General features: G+C 41.4%; 1 protein-coding gene across 1 annotated transcript; it reads right to left on the reverse strand.

Moving 5' to 3' along the window:
- Positions 1-1,474: 1,474 nt before the first annotated feature.
- SLBP (stem-loop histone mRNA binding protein) lies at positions 1,475-9,895 on the reverse strand. The gene is made up of 8 exons (XM_068403585.1): positions 9,694-9,895; positions 9,000-9,131; positions 6,388-6,492; positions 5,797-5,856; positions 5,407-5,538; positions 4,593-4,742; positions 3,179-3,263; positions 1,475-2,409 (listed from the first exon to the last, which is right to left on the reverse strand). The coding sequence occupies exons 1-8, from the start codon at positions 9,735-9,737 to the stop codon at positions 2,293-2,295; spliced, it is 825 nt and encodes a 274-aa protein (XP_068259686.1). The 5' UTR covers positions 9,738-9,895; the 3' UTR covers positions 1,475-2,292.
- Positions 9,896-11,793: the final 1,898 nt, after the last annotated feature.

Raw genomic sequence — 11,793 nt, forward strand, 5'->3', positions numbered from 1 at the left:
CAAAGGTTCTGAAGACAGAACCAAGTTGACGTAAAATACTAGTTTCCAGGTACGCAATATGTAGTTTTCAACAGAAGTCTTGCTTTACTCATTTCACACTGGGTAGAAACACATCATTTAACATTAAGACTTTATTCTAGGCTGGTGTTCAGCTGCATGAACTATTTGCAGCTTATTTAAGACATGAATGGTTTTGTTCTTGGTTTTATGTTACTCATTACTTGACATTTAAAACATTCAGAAGTAACACACACATTCTCAAAAAAACACTCATTAAAATAGTTTAGTACCATTAGTTACTAATGGTCAAGAGGCACAGAGACAGACCTGCGTTAAGCTTGAACTGTCTGACTCAAATTAGATGCATTAACCATTAAAAAACTTAACAGTAAGTAGCCAGACTTGAAACAGTGTTCCCAAGTCACTTCATGTGCAATCGTCTGTCAGGCCTATCATCAAAGTTAAAAACAGAGACACTCAGAACAGTTACTGTGCTACCTGGGAAGTCTAGGTTAAACCCCTTTTAGCCATTATGTAGAAGCCTTAAGTAAATGCATCAAATGATTCTAGTTAGACATGAAAGAGTTTGGCTTGACCTTAAGACCACTTTTATTGAAGGGGATATAGGAAAAAAGTTCCAAAGCAAATTGCAGCTCAAGCTACAATTCAGTATTACACAACAAAAACACTTAAGAACAAACAGGGACAGTGTGGCCAGAAAATGTACCATAAGGAAAATGATCTAGGGAGGAGAGAGAGAGAGGGCTTACTCCAGGTAGTAAGTAAAACGAACTATCACTTTGCTACGTTCTTTGGAAAAAATACATGCTAGGAAGGCTTTCTTCTTAACACCAGAGCGTAGCTCCAACCTTATCCCAACGCCACTGCTTCCTCTTGGAAGTTTCCCCATCAGATCAACCCACCAGGTTTTAAGAGTGCCTAACAAATTGGATAGCTAGTAGTATTGCTTACAGCTAGGATACTCACTTGAGTTGAAAAGTTTGAGTGTCCATTGAGCCTGACAGTGTTGTAACGCCAACATCCAGAAATTCCATTGTAGAGATAAAACCATGTGAGGTGACTTTAACAAAAGGTCCTGAAGAAGACTGAAGTGTCCACCTAGCTCTTCTAGCAGTTTTTCTAGAGAACAGAACTTGGTAACCAGCTAATGGACATCTACTAAACTAAACTGCTTCTAAAGAGTCTGCAAAAGGTCAACAACAGCCTTACCCATTATAACTAAGCCTTAAATTCACTCCAGTGGCCTGCACATAAATAGTTTTTAAGGTCTCCCTGAAAGTCCGAGGATGGTGCTAACACACACATATCCCAGCCTAGTATCAATATCAGGCTCAGATACATGGCTTTCAGTATTTTCCTGCATTTTGTTATCCACGGAACATCACTAGCAGGAAATGAAGTTGAAGAGTCATAAGTAAATGCAATTCCATTTATTTTCCAGCAACATCCCATACAAAAGCAATAGAAACATTAACTGCTTTCAGCAGAAAATCTGTACAGTGTTATCATTTACAACAGTTTTACATTTAAAATCAGCAAATTAAAAAGAATCAAGCACTTTCCCTAAATGTTGTTTTCTTAACTGTATTAACAAATGACTCATGACTATTTACAAATTTCAGACTACTGCTTCTTAAAGCATTATTGCCAAGGCTTTACCATATTGACCTCCAATTTCTTGAGAGTATTTAATTTCCAATTGTTTCTGAAACATTTTTGCAAATAAAGTTTTTTTTTTTAAAGCTAAGGCAGTTAATCTTACAGTAAATAACTGCAATAGATGAGTTTACTAGTACTAATCCACAGTATGGTTCAGCTACCACTTGTATTGCTTCAAGTCAGATCTTTGTAGAAGAGCCAGATGGAAAAGCAAGGTAACATACAGATGCTCAAAAATATCTCCCTACTTTGCTCTTGATCTGCAGGTGGACAACTGAAATTATGGACACAATGGTGGTGGTGGGGGGGAAATCAGTAAGATCTTGCTGAACTACTTATAATTACTTGAGGATAGCACTGCCTTTGGCTATTTTTTCTATTGAAAGGTTTTATAAAACAAATCTGATATACATAAATTAAAAGTTAAAAACAAGTCACAAAACTTAATTGCATTTTTACATTAAGTTTGATCCAGAGAATATGTAGACCAACCACAACTTAGAGAACAGTCTTCAACTTTGCTTAAGCTTTCTTACTATTAACAGTTTATGAATCAAGCTAACCTCTCAAATTTAAAAGAAACTTCCTCTAAAACAGTTTGCACAAGACTATTTAACTCACAGTATCAAAATCTTTAAGTGGTTCACTCAAACACACTTCCAAGTCAAATTCACCTTCTGCTTGATAGTCAACATGTCTAACTTTGGTGGGAGTGCCAGAACAGGTATCCTGAAATACAAAGTCAGTTAATAATTAGCAGTTAAATACAGGTTTAGTTATGCAATAATTCATTTAACTTCTGCAATTCATTTAGACCACCCTATAACAGAGGCTTACAAACACTTCAAGGGCCATACAAAAACCCAAGGCTAGTCTTAAGATTGAAGAGATTTAAATGAAGGCTTCTGCCCATTTGACCACAATCTAAGATTTCTTGCAAGTGTTTTAAGGATCTATATATGCATACATTAAAACATTTTACAGATTCAATATCCATCAGAGAAAAAAAAATCCAGTAAGAAAAACATTCCTAGATCTTTACTGAAGGTTACTGCTGTAAACTAAATAGATCTTTACTGAAGGTTAGCTGTACTAAATGCTGTCTGGACATAAAAAGAGCCTACTTCAAAAAGTCTGAGTATGCCAGGAAAATTACATCCTGTTTTAACATTAGATATTGCAATCTAAAGTAGTATTTCCACTGTACATCACAGTTCATAACTGACATGCTTTGAACAGATAAATTTTCTTTCGCAGGCTATGAAAAATGAGAAGTGACAATCTCAAATGGCAGAGATAAGTTCTAACTCTGAACTCAGACTATAGATAGATATTGGCTATAGCTGGGAAAATGCCTGAATTTAAAGATCACTCAGCTTTATACAGTCTCTAAACACAGCAGATTACGGAATTTCTCACTTATTCAGGCTACTCTGGGTATAACTCTAAGTAATGGACCAATTATTAACAAATTTATGCAAACGACAGATATGCTTACATCATTATCTTGACAGCTCGTTTGAGATTCAGTAGAATTGCTTCCAACAGATTCTGTCTCCATCTCACCAAGGTCAACAGGACTACTGTAAAATAATTAAAAAGCATACAGTTTAAAACAAATTCAACTTTTTATTAGCAAGTTGCACTTTGTAGGTGCAGTTCTGAAAATGATGACCAAACAACAACAAAGAGACCTACAGAGATTATAGGGACAGTGGTGACAACCTGTGGAGATCAAACAGAATAGCAGGTCAACTCAATACAGCCAAAATGGCCAAGGACTAAATTACAGTCTTGAGATTGAATATGGCAACTCGTCAAAGACAAATACCCAACACTCAAACAATGCCTCAATACAAATGAGGACAAATGTTATGGAAAAGCACGGAAATTTTTTTTTTTCAGACAAGGTTTTCATCAATTTGTTTTTCAACACAAGATTTAATATCCACTAGACACAGAACTAGACCCCAGCATCTGAAGATAAACTAGTATTTCAACACCAACGTATACAGTAGGCTTCAAGCTGAAACACCAACTCCCCTCACATCGATTACAAGTGAAAGGAAGCTAAAAGCAAGCCTTTGCTTTTAGGTCCTGTTGCTCCATATTGGTTTTAAAATCAGCATCACTGTTAGGGAAAAACAGTACTTTTATTACCACAAAACTCTTTCCCGAGGAATTAAGTTACATCTGTGTCCCCTTCATTCTGTAGTCCCAGTTTTATTTTGGACGTTCCCTGATCAGCTTTATTGCTTTCTACAGAGGAAAACAACTAGTTGCATTATTCTACATCTTCTAGAGCAGAATACCACAGTAGCTTGGACTGTGAACACTTGTGGCCATGCTTTTAATTTAATGGTACCTTGAGATGATTTTACAAGTACTTCTTTCCTCCTCTCTGCTCAAGAAACAAGAATTTATACCACTGTTCTTGAACTAGCAAGTGAGAAGGCTATGAGGCAGGTTCTCATACATTGTATTGGTCCAAGGTCAACATTCATGACATCAGTCAATCAGTGAGAACTCTCCAGCACTGCTTCTACAACAGATTAATCTGCAGACCGCTCTGAAAGAATCAGCCTGCCTTGCTAGTGTGATGTTTTCTTTTATATAGCACTGCAGAATTAGCTCTGATTTCACCAAGTGGACATACCTTAAAGAAGCGAGGGATATAATGTATGCCCTTCAACGACACTGGGTAAGTCTAGTCCCACCAACTAAGTCCAGAAAGCTATTGCATATTTTGACCAAGAAGGAACTGAATAGCACTAAGTGTGGGACAAGTAACTAATGAAAATAATCAGCAATCACTGACTTGTCTCAAAAACAGGCTATGCTGGGAGTTGGTTTTTAACATGAGATTTTATATATTAATTTCTATAAAGGTATCCTGAATACTGTATACATACATTTCTTGCAGATCACATCCTTCTTCAGTAGGTGGATCCCAGGAATGCAACGCAACTTTCCACAGTTTAATTTGCTGGTCCCATGACCTACGGCTGTACTTCTTAAATTTATTTGGAGTTCTGGGATGAACTCCTGGTATACGATGGCATCTATTCAGATAACAGACATGAAAAATTCATTAATGCTTTTCACACAGACATATCATATAGCTTTGTTAAGATTGATTTATGTTAAGACTGGTTGCCTGCTACACAGAATTTGCTGGGTTGCAATGAGCCTAAGTGTTTATGAGAAAAAGACGACTGCGCAATTCCAGCACCCAAGTGAAAAGCTGTCATCTCCATATGAATATTTTAGTTTTTCTGTCTTCAAATCAAATAAAAAAAAAAAAAAGGATTATCTTAGCTCCAAAAACTTAAGCATGAAATTTCTGCATATAACATATTCCAAACGTAAGAGCAACTGTTGTCCATTTTGTCTTTTCATTTCCTAATGAGAAAACTGACTGCAAAAAGCAGTTTCATTTCTTCTAGTTGACAAGCATAACTGGAAGAACTTTCACTTCCATTTCTGCAGCATCAGAAAGTTTGAAGGGATATTCCTCATATATCAACCAGTAAAAAAAGATAAAATCCACGCCTCATTTGATTGTTAGTGTCAGTTATCTGTTAAAAAATGTCTTAAAAGGTTTAACTTGTAGATGCCTTCTATTTGAATGCCTCAGGTACCAAGTTTAGTATGTTAATATGCTTCTAAAGAACAGGAATGACCTACAATCGAACATTTAGCTTTCCAGAAACTCAAGCAGCTTACCTAGGAACTTCTTTAATGTATCTATCATATGCAATTGTGTTTTTTCCATAGTTTATCTGTTTTTGTCTTCTCATTAAAACCACCTCATCCGTCTCAAGTTCTACTGTTACAGTGGACTCCTTTGAATCAGAACTAAAGAAAAAACATTGTAAATTTGGGAGTACTAGAAAACAAGCGACCTTCAAACAAACCCACGTGTAGAAGATTAAAAAGAAACATGCTAAAACTTTTCAAATGAATGCTTGCTTGGGATGTTACTGAACTACGATGTTAGAGCAGACTTAAGATGAACTATTTCAAACGGAGTGCTTTCAGAAGCAACAATGGCGTATGTGAAAATTCAGACCTATTGTCAGGATTTTCCTCAGCTAAGCTAGAAATTTAACCTACCTTCCAGAGGAGGACTTCCTTTCTCTTGAAAATTCATTTATCAGGAGTTTTCTTTTGTATCTGTAAGAGTACAAATCCATATTAAGAATATACACAAAGAGAACATGTAAGGCTGCACTGTCACAGTTCAGAGCTGGTTTTACTTCTCAGCTAAGCAGCAGGCCTGAAGAAGTCAACCCAGACACTGTAAATGCCTTTCCACTACAGAACTGATGTTTCAGTTTTTTCCTGAAAAAAAAAATCCGATGATTTTCTTTTCCTAAGTTTTTTCCCTAAGATTCTTTTTATAACAATGATATGCAAAAACAGTAATTAGTGAAAGGACATTCAAAGTAATTCAATCTAAGAGATTTAGGAAAGGATTCTTCCAAAAGGGAGATATTTAGTGACACACATAACTCTCCAGAGAGTATGCTATGTCATTGCCGCAGGACTTAAGCCAAAGCTGACCTAAAAGGAGCAGACAAGGTGCTACGGTTGGTCTGATTTTACTACAATGGTGAGGTTAAAAATAAAAGGTCAATACAGATTCTACAAGACAACTACCATTTCCCCTCCTTTACCCACTTCATCTTAAACACCCATGGGTACCTTGCAATTTCTTTGTTAACACTGGTCCTCATTTCATCTTCTTCCACTGCAGTTCCCCAGTCTGAACACCGGGAAAGGGGTCCAGGGCCTTCTGGTGTTGTAAAACTAGAAAGAAAAAAAAAAAGCCTCTACATTAAAATTTTATTTTATCGTATTTCCCACCCCCAGCATCTCCCTCATTCCCAGCTTGATAGCTACTTAATATATTCATTTATAGTACTCACAATGGCTGTGAAATTCCTGTAGTGTTCCATTAAAATGTCATCATTGTAAAATTAAACATCAGTCAAGAGTTCCACCTTGAGGTTGTGTGGTTTAGGGTTTGGTTTTGGGGTTTTTTTTCTTAAAAAGTTTGTGTAGATATCTATAGAAACATACCACTGTAGCATATAACCTAGACTACACTTTCAATAACTTTAAGCCGGCGTCCTTCAGAAAACGGTGCGTGAAATACCAACTTTACTCATTTACTCACTTATTTTCACTCCATTAAATGAGTTAACAAATATTTATTCTTTCAGGATTGCAGACTCATTAGCTATCTAAGAGACAAAAGTTAGAACACAGAATTGAATTGTACAGCTAATTAATTAAAATTACATGATAGCACCAGGAGTTTCTCCATGTGAAAATATACCTAGTAGAGCCAGTAAAGGCACAAAAAAAGCAGTCAATTTTTAGCTAGTAAATTGAGATTTGCTATGACTTTGCAAACTGGTATTTAACAACTTTATTGTAGCCTATTAGTATCACAAGTAGATTTAGACTGTTGCAAGAGAATAAGCTGATATTCCTTCCCAGACAACATTAATTGCCTACATTCAGATTATTAAATAGGTTTTCCAGTTTCTGTTGTCCTGATGACCGATCTTCCTAAAGTACAAACTCAAAACCATATCCTACAGACCAGTGGATCAGGAAACGCTCTGGAGACTTACCAGGATTCTGTGCAAAGTCGTCCCTTGAAGTCAGGGAATTAGATCCATCTGCACTAAAACCAGTCCCAACTCCCTCCCTGCTCCCAGCTCAGAAATTGGCTTGCATTACTTTGACGTTTTTGTTAAGTTCAAACTAAAAGTTCTTTTGAGATGAAACCCAGTTACCAACTCAGGAAATTTAAGAATCCATAGCAAACAGTACAGGGCCCTCTGCAAATATCTGTTCAACCTACCAGGATTTTTAGCATTTGCTTATATCGATGTCTAACTTTGCAACAAATGCAGGCCACATTCAATTACTGCTCTCCCATGGCAGAGAACAGCGCAATCTCAGAAGTACCCAGATGGTTAGTCCCACCATCTGAGCTTTTTCCTCAATCATTTGATTCTGTATCTGTGCTGTGTATACAGAGAATTAGGGAGAATATAGGAGGGCCCACAGCTTTTTCTTTTGATTAATTTGCTCTGGTGCCAGACATACTAAGCTTAGTGTCTAAGTTTCTTCAGACACTCATCTCCACGTGCCCTTTTGCATTTGGTGAGAAGCTCTGGTGCTGTGCTAGGACTGCAAATGGTGCTCAAACTCTGTCAGAGGGGCAGAAAAACAAGGCTATAACCATCCTCCTTATGAATCTGCTGTATGACCCAGTCTCCATCCCAATCCTCTTCCCATTTTAAAATTTTATTTTGACAATGTTGAATTGGCATAAACAAAAAGTAGCTTTAGCGCAGGAAGAGCACAACTTCGATCAGAGCTGAATCCAAACTAAACCAGGAAGAGCATCTGTTCAGTTCAATACTGAAAGACACACAAAAGCATTGCTTATTTAGGTTGAAACTGATGAAGCAATCTGTAAAGTTTCATCTTTGTACTCCTCTTCAAACACACTTCCTGAAATTAATTTCATTTACTCGGGATATTGTAATTTGAGCCACTGACCAATGCCTTCCCGGCTTATTATCAGCAAAGAAAAATGGGTAGTTACAGGGCACAATCCATCTCATTCTAGATTAGAAATCGAGATTCAATCAACTGGGCTTGCAGGCCCCAAGTCCCATCCACTGATAAAAGGGACTGTGGCATGAACAGCTCAGATGTAGACAGTGATATAAAATAAGATACTTTCACTAAACTGATGTTTACATGTGCTGGGAAATGGTAAGGAAGGCAGCAAGCAGTAGTATGAACAGAGTGAGAGACCTCATAAGTGAACCCCATCCCATATATGCTGACATGTTTAGATACAACTTGTCACGATGGTCTGTACTGCCTTCAGAAATGTGAAGACAGATAACTTTTAAGACTCCAATTTTTAATTTGTCATCTCGTTTAATTTTGCCACAATAGTATGTACAGCCTATATCCACAAAGAAGCATGATTGGCTTGTGCAGTTATTGCTTCATGATAAATGGCAGTAAGCAAGCATGAAACAGGACAGAAAATTACAAATATAATTCAAAATAAGAATGAAAAATGTTCATTCTTAAGAAGTGAATGACTCCCATATAAGAACACTGCACTAGATTCTTTTCTCTCCTTTAAGACCAGCTATTTACAGCCGATGAGTGATTTATGAACAGGTAGGACTTGAAAAACCGAGTACACCAGTCAGTTCAACAGCTCCTGATGAACAAGAGAGCAGAGAGCTGTTTCTATCCCCAGCATTGCCTACCTGTCCAGCCTGTCGTCAGAAGGCCTGTACTTGCTTTCCTCAAACACGGATGAATCGGATTCACTCTGCTTCCTCCGCTTCCCGTCTGCGCCACGTTTCCTTCCTTGGGACCAGCGAGGCGGGGGCTGTGGGCTGGCAGCAGACAAGACAAGGTGAGCGTGCTGGGTGGTTTTATTTTATTAACCTCTCTTTGAAACATCATCGCGTGCGTAAGCAGTAGTTTATTTACTCACGTTACTCCAACACATCAAGCGGCGACATGAGCGACACAAGCGGGTGCGGGCCTTCGGAGCCCCTCAGAGGGACGCTCTCGGCTCTCCCACCTGCGGACGCTCCGCTGTTACCGGCCCCACAACCCGCGCCCGCACACAACGCGGGGCGCAGCAGACCCGGCCGTTTACACCCCTTTCCCCAGCGGCAGCTTCAAGCCCCGCTTCCCTCCCGGCGGCCCGGCCCAGCTTCGCTTGCGCTGGGGAACTCGCACCTCAGCGAGGGGCGAGCGGCCGCCCCGCGGGCCAACATGGCGGGCGGGGAGGCCACGCGCAGGTGCGCGCGGGCCGCGGTTCCCGCCCGAGGGACGGGCAGCGAGGGCGGCGCGCCGCTGTCCGCCGCTCCGCGACCGGGGCGCGGGGAGCAGAAGGGGAGGACGAGTGCCAGTACCGCCACCGCTCGCCTCAGCCCGCGGCGGCCCTACCTGCTCTTCGTGCCGCCGTGCGGGCTCCTCTGGCGGAAGGACATGGCGCAGGGTGTGCTCGGGAGGGCTGCAGGGAGCAGCGGGCGGCGAGGGAGCGGCGGGCGGCGCGGTGAGGTGATGGAGAGCAGCCGTCCTTCCCGCTCAGCCCCTTCGCATCTCCCGCCGGCGCTGACTGGCACCGCCCGCCCCGCCGCCCCGCGGGGCGCCTGCGCCGGCCCCTCCATGGGGACAGGCTCGCGGGGGGGAGAAGAAGAAGGGGGAAAGCGCAGCCGCCAGCCCGCGGCCTCTCCCCGCCCGCCCCGCCGAGCCCGCTGGTGGGAGCAAAGCAGACACACTCCCCGCCCCGGCGCCTCCGGCACTGTCCGCCGAGGACACTTATACCCCACCCCCCCGGCGTAATGGTTCAGCCCGCTCCCGCCGGCCCCGCCCCACCCCGCCCGGCTCCGCCCCGGGGCGTGTTGGCGGGAGAATCCAGCGCGGCGGCGCGCGGTTTTGGCGCGCGCGCTGGCTGCGGGGCGGGGCCGGGGCGAGCGGCGGGACCCGCAACAGAGCGAACCTGCGGCCCGGGTTAAGCAACAAAAACCAGCCGAAACAAAAGGAAAAATAGAGATTCCCGTGATTTAACGAGGAAGGGTTGCAGTCACCGGCACGGCTCTTCAATCCACGAAGGACATGCCCTATTCCAACGGCCAGCTCAAACCCTACACCGGACTGTTGTATCATAAATTTATATTTTATGAAATGACAGGGTATTAAATAATATTTCATATCAATATTGAGTAAGGTTGGGTAATGCCATGAGATGGCTGTGCTTTAGTAAGTGGAGTTTTGAGGTGTGTTCAATTGCAAATGCAGCGAGATCCTACTCATCTGCGAGATCTGGTACGTACCAACATTTTACAACAGTAATGTAGAAACAACCTGGAGATCTCCTATCGTGGAACACAAGCACAGCTTTAAATAAAAATACCTTTGCAGCCCTTGTGTTACCGGAAAACAGCAACCAAGAAAACTCTCTAAAGCAAATGATAGTTTAGAAAGCCGACATTGGCTTATTGCAGCGCTGGGTGCATGGGGGATCTCTCCTAGCATGCACACCTAGGAACAAAAGCATACATATATACATTACAGAAAAATGAATATTCATATAATTCCAAGAAAAGCCCACCTATTCCAAGAACTTATGCATATGCTAATACATTATGTAATTGTCTTTGCGCATGCGTACTAAATTGGGGAAAGGGTCTTTGGTGGTCCCTGGGGGTCTCTAGTGGTCGCAATCCCCCCATAATTGTGCTTCTGCGCAAGTGTGGTTGAGAGGCCTTGTGGGCAAGTGCAGGTGGCCCCAAGGAGAAGATGTTGTTCTGGTTCTCACTGGACTTCTCTCTCCTCCGGCGCCAGAGTTTGTGAATCAAGTTAATTTAGACATCACAAAGTTGTTTTTCACAGTCCTCTTTGTCTTTGGCCCTTCTTTATAATTAGCAAGGAATTTAACAGAGACCTTGGATTTTCTAAGACTAAGCGCAAGCAAGAATCATTGACGACTCTAACACTGTTATCAGTCCCATAAGCAGACTCTATCTACAAAACATGCAGTTTGCTTCAGAACATACTGTTATTCTCTGTTATTCTAGCAGAAAGGAAAATTACTGACAGGAAAGTTGATTCTGTGTAAAGGTAACACAGAGTAGGCCTTTTAGAGCCTACTCTGAGGCCTACTCTTGCTAAACCATTGCTAAACTGTCTGGTATCACTTGTGGACTGAAGGCTGGTGGGCAGCCTTTTCTTCTTCTGGCCTTGGTGCTGCTTCTTGGACATTGGACATAGCAATCACAGTAACGATGGCACAGGTGGTAAAGTTACCTCTGGGTTAAGTGATTTTATCTCCACAAGCAAGCAAGAATTCATATTTAAAAAGACATTAGATTATTAGTCTGTTTTCAATATACTACAACAATCCTTATCATGATGCCTCAACTGAAATCTTAAAATTACACCAAAGTGCCTCCTGCTGCTGCTTGTTCGTAGGAGCAACACGCAAGAGGAGAAAGCCCACAGTCAGGACAGTCTTTTTTTTTCCTCTAACAAGAGCCCCAGCCA

This window comes from Nyctibius grandis, chromosome 6 (genome assembly GCF_013368605.1).
Source record: "Nyctibius grandis isolate bNycGra1 chromosome 6, bNycGra1.pri, whole genome shotgun sequence".
Lineage (NCBI taxonomy): Eukaryota > Metazoa > Chordata > Aves > Nyctibiiformes > Nyctibiidae > Nyctibius > Nyctibius grandis.